Source organism: Chironomus tepperi, unplaced genomic scaffold, assembly GCF_022539635.2.
Source record: "Chironomus tepperi strain 1889 unplaced genomic scaffold, CSIRO-AGI_Ctep_v1 contig_369, whole genome shotgun sequence".
Lineage (NCBI taxonomy): Eukaryota > Metazoa > Arthropoda > Insecta > Diptera > Chironomidae > Chironomus > Chironomus tepperi.
The window spans coordinates 86,400-98,723 of NW_027226491.1; the positions used below are offsets into that span (position 1 = coordinate 86,400).

Sequence of the window (12,324 nt, forward strand, 5' to 3'; positions counted from 1 at the left end):
TGAATTTGTAATTTTTAAGAATTTTAGAAATTTTTTAAACTTTTGTGTAAACTTTATAAAATTTTAAAATTAAAATTTGAAATTTCATAAAAATTAAGCTTGAATTTTCATAAAATTAAAATTTGAAATTTTATAAAATTAAAAGTTTCAAACTTTACAAAAATTGGAAAAAGGAATCGTAAAATATTTAAATTCACTCTGACAAAATCAAAATTTGAAAAATTCCAATTTTTTTTTTAAATTTTAAAAATTCGTGAAAAAGTTAAATTTGAAATTTTGAAATTTTTGATTCCAAAGATTGCAACTCAAATTTCAGAAATCTGAATATTTTAAAATTTTGAAGATTTTAAATTTAACTTTTAACAAAAACACAAAATTTGAAAAATCTTGAAAACTTAAATTTAAATTTATAAATAAAAGAGTTGAAATTCTAATATTTTGAAACTAAAATTTGAAAAAAATTAAAATTAAAATTTTGAAAACTTGAGTTTATTTAGAATTTTGAAAATTTTGAACTTTATTGTTCAATTTCAAAAAAGTTAAATTTAAATTTCTCAAAAATATTAAATTTAAAAATACAATTTAACATAGACACCCACACCTAGTAACTAAAATCCCAAGAAATCAAACTAACTTTTCATCACAAAACATAAATTACGCGCCATAAGTCTAAATTGTTAAAATAAATCAATTAAATTGTAAGATAAATTGTTAATTAACTTTTTACACCTTCTCGTAAAAAACAGAAGCACTCAAGTAAAATACACATTTACCAAAAAAAAAAAATATATAAACAACGAAACTCTCAACTTAAAATATAATAATAATAATCATTACATCGTGTACAGCCGTTCTTCATTCATTAAGTTTCGTAGCTTAAAAATCAATATTTATGTTGAGTTAAAAACAAAATACTTTATGTACATAGACATCCATTTAAAATTTAGGGTTTAAAAACTTTTTTTTTGTGTGTTATGTAAGTAACCATGGATTCACAGTTATTCATTTGTCACTTAACGTCATACAGACATTGTCCAATTGATGCATCTCGAAATTACAAATTCTCGTCGACAATTTTGAGACTAAAATCACTTTTTTGCCAAAAATTTCCATTTCAGCTGTATAAAGGAACAACTTGATTGTAAAAACAACAAAAAAAAACTTTTCAGCCATTGTAAATGGTACAATTTTTCCAATGGCATTTTCATTTTCGGGACGATGAGTTCTCTCTTTTTTTGCCCACTCAACATTGATGCATGTGCAGTGTTGAATATATAAAAAAAAAGTTGTTCGAATGCTCTCAGGCATTTTCATTTCCCTATTCAATATGTCGTATTGTCTGCAAGCGAACTAGTTAAAGTGCTTCGAGTTGAAAGTTGTGTAAAACAATGGACTGAAAATTTGGATAGTGTTGTGGGGCTGATGAGGGTATTTTAATACATGTGAATGCAGAGATTTTAATACAATGAGGAATCAAGGGGATGTCTCCTATAGCGGTTTGAATCTTCTTGTCTTCCCAGCCGCTGGATGCGCCCATATTGCAGACGAAAGCGCATCCACTACAAAAATGGTTGATTTAGCAAAATGGGGACTGATGAGAAGATTGAGTAAGCTATTGCATTGAGATTGGTGGATGCAAATGCTGTAATACAATGAAGGATTACGGGGTTAGATCCCATGGCGGTTTGACTCTTCCCGCCGGATGCAACCATATTCCAGACAAAGGTACTCGTTTTGGTGGCATTGGGAGGGATGAAGGGATTGATTGGTGGATGGAGAGACTTAAAGACAATGAAAGGCTAAGGCCCAATGAGCTTCGACTTCCAAATCTCCTTCCCCCACTAGATACACTCTGATTCACAGACTTAACCACTACAAAGGTGCTTCTATCCTAGATCCTTTCCAACTCTAGCTCTACTCATCATATTCTATGACACACAGCACTGTAACTATCCCTATCTCAACATTCTAACCTAAAAATACTTCATAACCTCAAATTTTCCCTCCAAATACATTCTCAATTCCCTTCAAAAACCTCAGAATTTAACACAATCATCTTCAAAGAAACCCAAAATCAGGACAAACTGAAACCACAATTTACAAATTCATAAAAAAATTTCTCTACAAACGAAACTTTTTTTTTCGTTGTCCGTAAACCGACTGATGGATATCTCTTTTCCTTCACTTTATTTTTTTGCCATGTGCGCCATGCTTTGTGCATGTTGAGTATTATATTTATTTATATATTTTTTGAGAATGTGATTTATTATTAAAATCATTCTTCTTTTATGGAATTGTGTGTTATATATACACAGTGTATACGGGGGTCAATGGCAGACTCAATTAACTCATTTTTTATAGACTTTTATTTCACTGACTCTTTTGGCTCTGGTCGAGTAATAAAAAGCGTAAAAGAGAGAAAAATGCGAGTTATCCATAATAAAAATATGGAAAAATAGCAGCTTTATGATTTTAATAATAACAATTGTGATGAAAAAGGGACCGCATTGGGCAGTCAGTCGGTTGTTTACTGGTAGATTGATGATTCAAGATAAGCAATAAAGGAGGAGATTGAGAGGCATGAGCTGTATAATTTATTAAAAATAATGTTATGTTTTACACTTACTATTTATTGAATTTAAATAATTACTATAATAACTATAATAAAAATTTTAACGGTTATTTTTAATTTAAAATCGTCAGACTTTCGTTGAAATTGAATTTGAATAAAATAAAATACGTTAAAAAAATTAACTCTTATTCTGCTTCTTATCCTGCTCACCATCAATTCGTCTAATTTTCGGTATGAAGAATGCCAATACGCCACAAGCTACCATAATTCCAGCTGACACACCAAATGTCTCCGTACAATATGAGTCTAGTGAAAAGCCAACAACATTTGTACCCAAAACAGAGCCAATTCGTCCAAACATCATTGAAATATTAATTGCCATGCCACTAAAATATTCAGAAAGACATGAAGATCAAAACTTGACCGACAATCCAACTTGACTTGACTTGACTTACCGTAAATTTGTTGGAAATAAATCAACTGTAGCTGAATTAACGATATTGACTGCCAATAGCAATCCCATAAATATCACGTATAGGTAGACAGACAACAACGGAATTGTACTGAACAGCGTTCCAAATCCACTAATACTGCATCCAAATAGTATGACTAATAAAACATTCAGCTTACTCGTACGATTGATGATGAATGTAATGACGAGAAATCCAAACATATAAAGCAGCTCCAAAATCAGTGAGTAAAAGAACGTTGAGACTTCATACGTTTCCGAGCACGTCTGTACGTGTTCTGATGAGTCCGTCATATTTCCGATTTCAGTCACATTTGTCGCTAATTCCTCAACTAATGTTAATATCTCGCACATTGTTGAACGTTCCGTTGGAAATTGATTAGAATATGATGCAAGTTGATCGACAATTTGTGGAAAGAACATGTACAGACCGTGACATGACGCAAATAATCCGCATTGCATTAGACATACAATTATCATTTTCTTTGCATTATTTCCTGAGAATAAGAGATAAGTTTGCTTCCATAACATTACAAATGGATTTTTTGAGACATTTTTCATTTCCCGTGCGGTACTATCAATAAATTCAACATCTTCAACAACTTTCGTGACGTTGTAACCTTCTGTATCTTTGGGATTGTTGATTTTGTGAATTTTCTTTAAAATGTTCAATGTTTCCTCTTCGTCGCCCTGTTGGAAATGAAAGATTGGAGAGATTTAGAATTGAAATGGACGAGCAGTCGTGCATGACGATGGAATGGACGATGTTTTTAGGGGATTTTTGGGAATCTGAGTGCTTTTTCTGAGTTGATTTTTGATGGAAAAAAATTTCAACAGTTTTTAAAAATTCAAAAATTTTCATAGTTTCACACCCTTTTTCTCCACTTCAAAAAGTTTTTCTTTAATAATTCATAAATTAGTAGCTTAAATTAAAAACTAATGCTGCAGAACTTTACAAAAACATGGCAAGAATCATCTGATCAAACATTGATAAGCTCAAACAAAGAATTCTGTTCAATTTTCATCTTATTAAATTTTTAAACAGTGAAACTCAAAAAACCGACTCAAATCTCCCATACATCCCCATGAAAATGCACTCAGAGCAGCATAAAAAATTCAAACCATCTGTTTACCTTTGAGAAAATAAATTTTGGACTTTCCGGTATGAAGAGAAGTAAAATGATTGCACAAACTAAACTTGGTAAGCCGCACAATAGCAAATATAATCTCCATGGTTTATATTCAATGTCAAATAATGGAATGTGAAAGTGGAATGTACGATTGAGTACAAGATATCCAAGTGCGGGCATATAGTTACATGATACACCATAGATGAAGGATGCAGCCATTAAAACTTTCGAGCGATTCCTCGAGCTATGAAATTCACTCAAATATGCAAAAATTGTTGCAGATGATCCAGCAATGCTGTGTATATGAATAAATTGAAACATTTTGTACATGAAAATTCCATTAAAAATCCTCAAGTTCTTCTTGTTCTTCTTTTTTGCATACTCACAAAAATCCACAAAAAAATCTGCAAACGACGAGCATTTCGAAATTTATTGCAACGCTTGAAAGGAGACTCGTTAGGAATGCAACGATCAGAGATGGCACAATAATGCTTTTACGTCCTTTTTGATCCGCTAAAAAGCCCCATAAATGTGAACTTGCTATGATTCCAATCGATGTGATGCCTGACAATATTCCTTTGTGTTGCGTTGTAAGCGACAGATCACATTCAGCCACGGGAAATATAAAGCTTATACCTAAAATAAGTAAAATGTGTTTTACGATGTCCAGTAGACTTTCAATTTTCATCACATACCAATTGTCTCATACGTTGTTGTCGTAATTAAAATGCCTGAAAGCAAAATTAGGCCATAGTTGAACTTGCCAAAACCTGTGAGACGAAATTAAAAAGAGTTCAGAGATTATTAATATTTTGGCTTCGACTGCTCAGTTTAGACATGCTGTGGACATGTCTGTCAAACCATAAAAAATTGAAATTTTATTTTCAAAAATTCAAATTTTTTTTTGACCGTTAAAAATTCAAATATTTTTTGACCGTTTTTTGAAACTCTTAAAAATTGCAAATTCAATCCTCAAATGTCCACAACATGAAATCTAAAATTACACGTCTTAAAATTTATATTTTTTTCAATCTTCTTTTTCTTCAATCTCTTTGTAATCATGCCAAAATGAAATTAGCTGTAATGTAATGTGTGAGAAAATAGAGGTGTCAGGTGCTGTTATTTCAAACGAAAGTGAGAATCAATTATTACGCTTTTTTTTCGCCTTATGTATGAACTATAAAACAACCTATCATTATTATTTATTTTGCGTTTACTCTGGCAAAGAGATTTGTAATCTTATGGATACAGTTTGATGGATGGCTGTAGAGTAATGCGTAATTATGAGATTTTTTTTAAAAAGTTTAATTGAAATGGGATTGGAATTTTTGAGGAGGATTGGAGAGATTGGGAGGGTATTGAGGGGTCTTCTTGTTAACTGGCCGTATAGATCAACTGTGGTCCATGGCAATTGTTTGTTGGTATCTGAAGCTAGGTATCCTTTGCCAATCATCAATTCCAACTGCTCTACAGTCTCTAGCAACAAGCTGTACCATCAAACTCTCAATTTTGAGGGGTATTTGGGACACTATGAAAGGATTATTGAATTTACTGATTCCTTAAGGTTGACTGTGCTTCAATTCATGAATTCAGAGTTAATTAGGACTGTATGTCAAAGGATTACATCACATAATCATACCTCTTAATTAATTTGCTTACATAACCTCAAAAAAAAAATATATATTAATCCCCAATAAAAACATCATCATCATCATCACTGCCAAATAACAAATATTACATAACATATAGTAGCACATTGTAATCCCACAGAGTAAATCCCATCCCATATATAGGTCAACAAAAGATATTATTCAGTTCTCCTGGAAATTCCCAATCTCATCTCAATGAATTTTACTATAAATTGTTCAATAGTAACCTAGTTTCGTAATCAATATTGATAAATATTGATGTCAATTCGCTGGTGGTCTAAAATATTGACGATGAATCAGCCAAGGTGATAATTATTGATCGTCAGGTGATTTCCTTGGATTGAAAAACATTTTAAGACTGATACTATTGACTTATGACTAAGATTCAACTGATATAATATGCTAATGTGCTTAATTGAAAGCCATCATTTGTGGCATATTAAAAATGAGAAATTGAGTCATGTGGAGATATTCAAATAAGAAATCGGATTGCTGCATCTTGGGAAAATTGTTTAAAATTAATAAAAATTATATAAAAAACGTGATGACATTTATAAGTTAAATTAAAGTCTAAAAACTATAATTATTTAGCTGATAAGGCTGGAAAATTGACGAGTTCCCACGCTAGTATAATAACATACATGTTTATTTAATTAACGGTTTTGAACACATTAGTGAGAGGCTTGAAAGGTTGAAAAACTTAGAGGAGCTAATTTTTTTGCAATCTATCAATTAAAAAATTTGTGGGAATTGCAAACTTTCCGTTGATAACGTCATATGGAAGTCCAATTTAGATTTAAAAAATTCCGGTTTCCATTTAGAGTTTATGAAAGCCTTTAAATTTCTGTGGAGGACCCTCACTCAGGAGACCATCCTTAATTTATGGGATTTGACAGCATTTGCGTCACGTAAATGACGATTGCGGATCATTCAAATATGATGCACTTAAAAATGATAATAAGCATACGGAAGTCATTTATAGAGTCAGATTATGGTGTAATAAGAGGCTGTGGATCATATTTGACTGTATGATCAGGGAAGTAAGACAGTATGGGGTAATATAAGAGATATATTCGAGTGACATCAACTGTCACTCGCAACATGATGAACCAAAGTTGATCTGAACTGCAGTAAGCAAATAAAGCCGAAAACTGCCACTAAAAGCACTTATTCATTCCTCCTATCAATCTCAATTTCCGAACCAAACCAAACCACTTCATACAGCTCAATATCATCTCTCGAACCTTCTTATATCCATGTCATAAATTACTAAACCAACACTTGACCAACACCTTTAAAATAATTAATTCAACTTTATAATAACCATATAGTTAAACATGATCATTTAAAATAATTGGTGTAAAAAAAAAGCCATCGTCAATTAATTTTTATGATGACTTTCAGGTTTCATGCTTACGCGTTTAATGATATTTAATCTTATCAAGATTGAACATTTTTTCCATTGTTGACAATTATTTTTGAATCAAAAGCTTGATTCTGGGAAACAAAGGTTTGCTAATTTGAATAATTTTAAAGCCTGATCTTTGGATTAGATGTTGAGCATGAAAAAGTTGGAAATTACTGGTTTGTAATTTAATTGTCATTCTGGTATTTTTGGGTGATTTTGGAACTGATTTTCCTTGAAATTTTGTGATTCAAATTGTTTATAAGAACTAAAATTTGGATTTAATTAATAAGATTGACTCTGATTTTGTGACATTTTAATTGTGATGTCTGAACAGAGTGGACTATTGTACATCGACATCGATTGTCAGTACAAGAGAAAGGCCTCTATGGCCGAGTTGTTAGACAACAGACCGGATATTTGTATCACTCTTTTATAAGTGCGTGGGTTCGATTCCCACCAGAGACCGGTCAACAAATCATTACATAAAATGTTGTCAATTTGGCAGCTATTCGCACAGTGTCTGACTATATAGATGGACATATCCACACATAATTCACCTACAAATCATATTCCATCCCCATCACTCCAATAACTTCAACATCCTCAAATCCTCACACATTTTTCATATGTACACCCTCAAGAATCTCTAATAATCTAATCAATTACAGCCATTATATGCTGATTATTTACCATTTATCATCGAAAAGCAATGTGATTTATCGCACGATCCATCAAATAAATAAACATAACAACAAAACCACACAGTCGCAATTGGATTGTGGTCAATAAAAAAAATAAAAAAAAATTTCACTTCGTACCTAATCGTGCTAATGCTTCATCAAAGTCCACAGCTTGTTGTTGTTGCTTCTCTTTTAAATCCATTGTGGACGTGCTTATTATGTGAATCTGTTGTGTACCTGTTATATAGATGAATCATGGTTAGGTATTGATTTAATTAATTTACGTCTATTGGACAACATCCGTCAAGCTGACTTACCCAAATTATTGACCTTATCGGATGTCATTTTTTTGATCTAATTTTTGATGTTTATTGCTAATATTAAGCACATGTAAGATGTGCTGGAGATGAAATTCTTATTTTAATCCAAACTGCTTAACAGACGCTAGTCAACTAGTTCCATTTCTTTCCAAAAATTAAGTGTTTAGAATTTTTTTTATACTTAATGTCCAGAGGCAAATTTGAGATGCAGTTTGATCATAAATAGTAAAATGTACGATCTATTGCCTAAATGCAGCACAAGCAATTACAAACTTTCGTATCAATAGTGAAATTTTCACATCAACAAAAATTCACATCAATTAAACAGCAACAATGACACAGAAAATTTACTTGTATCTAGATGATATGTCAAGTAATTATCTACACAATATCCCACTTGATTTTTTTTTGAATAATTAAATGGGAAAGCAAGTCATTTCAAAACTAATCAAATTACAGTTGCTTTCCTTTTTGTTAAAAAAATTTCATTTATTTATTTAATTTGAAATTTTTTAAAGTCAACTTTTTTATAATCCATCAATTACACAAATGCTGATTTTTGATGAGGTTTCGTGTTTACGGTTAATGAAATTTCGCGTGAATGAGATGAAATATAAAAAAAAAATTTTAATCTGTTTTATTCTGAGATGAAAGTAATGCCACACACACGAGAAAACTGACAGCTCTATTTGAATACTAATTTTTTACTGATTGTGGCTGGATATTTTGAGTACGAATTTACTGCTTTACTGTTGTAGATGGTGGTGTAAAAACATGTGCGTGATCGAGTGTGGTAGGAACTGAAAGGGATGGTAATTTTTAGAACAAAAATTAAATAAGTTCTGAGAATGATATTCATAAGATTTCGATAATTAATCACTTGCTTCCTTGGCGAAGGCGCGCGAGGGCCTATTGCCGCAATTAGTGTTTGTCGGAAGCTGGATCTGTCTTTAGATAACTTCTGCCAGTTACTAATTCCTAGTAATTCTATGGTTATTGATTATTCGAACTTAGTCAGAATTGAAATGAGAAAACTATTTCTTGGGAATCGAACCGACACTTTCTTGTCGAAACCAAACTTTAGACAGGGATTGAATCTAGCTAAGTGGTGTGAAGCATCGACAAAGAGAAACGTTCTTGACTTCGCTAAGGCATGGGTAGATTCAGATGATAGCTAGAGAAGACTAAAGCTACCATGACACAGCTAGTCAAAGACACTTATATGATAACTTTGTTAATTGTGTTCATAATCCTCAAAATGTCTAGTAAGTGACCTATTTCTCTGATTCTGTGACCTACAGCTTACAGTAAGATCTTGTGCAGTAATTAGGTTCCGAACACATTCTTCCAAATCACAAAGCAACTTAATTTCAAATAGCTATCCAAACAGACAAAGAGCATACTATAAATTTACACACTTTTTTGAGCATGCTTTGACTCAGACTAGCGTCATTTCAAATATTGGTCGTTATTATTTGAATGAAAAAACGGGGATGAAAACTATATTTTTAAAAAATAAATGACCGTTGAAAATTTTTAAATTCAAAAAATACGTTACAAACAAAAAATCAATATTTATTCAAATTCTGATGCATGTAACTGTTTTCTTTCAAATGAGCAATGATATCAATGATAATTTGAGTCTTAACTTCATGGAATTTCATGAAAAGAACTGATAATTTTTAAAAAATATTTTTCGTTGTTTACATTTATATCAACGGTAAAATATTTTTTGAATTTTCGCAATCAATTTCGAATATTTTCGAACTAATTTCGAATTTTTTCGAAATGAAATGACGCAAGTCTGCTTTGACTATACTCGTTTATGTGAGCATGCTCTTCATCCTGTTACTACCAATACCAACAGTTCATTCCCCTTGTCCAACAAATAATCTCCATAAAATCTGTATCAATTCATCTCATAGTATCACAAAGACGTGATAATTATAACCTTTAATGTCCATCATAATATTTTAATACCTCAAGAGCTGCAAATTTTTTACACACACAAAGCCTTTTTTCTCTCTTCACATTTAGTTGGCATTTTTAAGATTTTTGTAGAGCATCTGATTTTGCTCCAAGGTCCATAACATTTTGAGGAAATGTCAATGAGTGATGTGTGTTTGACTTACGGTCATGTAACAATGAGCCAATGAAATTGAAATTTCATAATTGGATATTTGCTGAATTGCAAAAAATTCATTAATGGATGAACAAAAGAATTTTGATGAATTTATTTTCGGATATACTTCCGAATTCTCAAGGTTGGATGTTTTTTGACGTACAAGTCACGTTGTGGTAGCCTAAATTAGATTTTTTAAATGGGGATCTGTGAATGAAGAGATCATATTGGATGATATTTAGCTGTCAGCATATGATTTAGAGTATTGATTGAAGTTTAGAGGCTGGTCTGCAGATGAATTTGGTTTGTGATGGAAGCAGATGTTAGTTTGATGGGATCTGAGTCGGTTTACATGTTTATTGGGTTCGACTAAGATCCGCAGGACTTCATTTTCTGCATTTAGATCAAGTATCCATCTCCCGACTAGCACTACGTAGTAATTAAGTCTCCGTGTTAACGACACGATGTAAATGCCTTCAATCACACAACAATGACTGTTTTGGACCCAGTTTTACGATTTTGGTGCTCTTCGCGTCTCTATCTAGCAGATAAAGCTTTAAAAACTATAAAAATTCCCAAAAAATACTTAATTTAATGCAACCTCAAACAATAATCCCATAACTACACCTCTCAAAATTCCCTTGACGTGATTACCTCCATCATACAATAAATATATGTTTATTGTCTCTCGCGAGTTGTCGCTTGCAAAAAAAGGAAATACCCAGAGCTCGGCAATTGTCGCATTTAATTTTTTGTTTATTTTGTGAGTAAAAGTTTACAGGAACGAAAAAAAGTAAATAGCAAAAGAAAATTATTAAAAAAAATTTTAATTATTCATAATTGCACAGCATTTAAAATGCCGAGAAGGTAGTAAAGGCAATAAAAGTTATTTTTCCATCCTATCAGCAGCACGAAATCTCTAGAATGTTGTTAAAAAAGTTTATTCATGTATGTTTTAATTATATGACGTTGAAAGAGTGCAGGTGATATGAGTGAATAAATATTGCACTTACATGAGGCTTTTCACGGCTCCTTTTCAGCAATATTTACTTTTTTATGCTGCTTATGTCGTCTCATCATGCAATTCATTAAAACGTAAATTAGATTTATATTATGCACTATTATTATGATGTGTACGATAATGTGTTATGGCAACTGGCACCAAATAATACTTGCTTACCCATTTTACAGCCGTCAATCAGTAATTGAAAAATATTTTAATGATCGATAATAAAATACAAAAACATTTTTACAGCTGCATAAATTTTCTAATCAAACATAAAAATAAATACACAAATATTTGTAAGGGTAGCGCGCGTAGACTGACTACCAACACCTGCATGATATTGATAACATAACGCTGATTGCCAATTAGCTCTGAATTTCCTTTCTTCTCCTCTCCTCTTCCCTTTTTTGTAAATCACACGTGCAATATCAATTTCATTCAATCAATTCATGTCCATATATGTGTATATTCCATCCAATATTTATTTATGTAATTAGAAATGAAGGAAAAATGCTGCAGAAAATTGTTTACAAACAAAATGATTCATTCGATTTAAAAAACGGTAATTTATTGACGAGTTCCGAGCTGTATATGGTTGAGTTATAGGTGGTCTTGTTGATTGTTGATGTGACTGTGTGGTTTCTTATTGATATCTGTGTACTTGTTAATAGTCCATTAAAGGTAATGGCTAGTTTTAATGGGAGTAAATTGATACATTCCTCAAAATGGTGGTCACAATCACTTTTGAAGTTGAATTTTACTGATTTTACGTTGAAATAGTGATTTCAGATTTAGTTTTCTAATTTATATTGCTTAATTAGATGCTATTAAAGCTATTCTAATGTTTGAATGTTATTCTTTATGTTAAAATACTGTAAAATTCAATAAACTTGTAATTTTCACTTTGTTTACACTAAATTGATATTCAAACTCACAGTCAACTTCATGACTAATAGTTATTTGAATTT

The 12,324-nt window shown here is 31.5% G+C and overlaps 2 protein-coding genes across 6 annotated transcripts in view; one reads left to right on the forward strand and one right to left on the reverse strand.

The window, feature by feature from the left end:
- Window positions 1-12,324, forward strand: part of robo1 (roundabout 1) — a 170,445-nt gene that overhangs the window by 61,996 nt on the left and 96,125 nt on the right. The gene's annotated exons all lie outside the window — the stretch shown is intronic.
- On the reverse strand, window positions 2,626-8,715 carry LOC139095629 (synaptic vesicle glycoprotein 2B-like). Its single transcript, XM_070647021.1, has 7 exons — window positions 8,226-8,715; window positions 8,047-8,145; window positions 4,867-4,941; window positions 4,558-4,807; window positions 4,175-4,466; window positions 3,028-3,731; window positions 2,626-2,958 (listed from the first exon to the last, which is right to left on the reverse strand). The coding sequence occupies exons 1-7, from the start codon at window positions 8,251-8,253 to the stop codon at window positions 2,751-2,753; spliced, it is 1,656 nt and encodes a 551-aa protein (XP_070503122.1). The 5' UTR covers window positions 8,254-8,715; the 3' UTR covers window positions 2,626-2,750.

Bases quoted from the DNA above. Each gene is read 5' to 3' on its own strand.
- LOC139095629 (XM_070647021.1), bottom strand. From the start codon at position 8,253: ATGACATCCGATAAGGTCAATAATTTGG. The intron at 8,146-8,225 runs GTAAGTCAGCTT...TCTATATAACAG, and splicing joins CGATAAGGTCAATAATTTGG to GTACACAACAGATTCACATA. The intron at 4,467-4,557 runs GTGAGTATGCAA...TCATATACACAG, and splicing joins AGATTTTTTTGTGGATTTTT to CATTGCTGGATCATCTGCAA.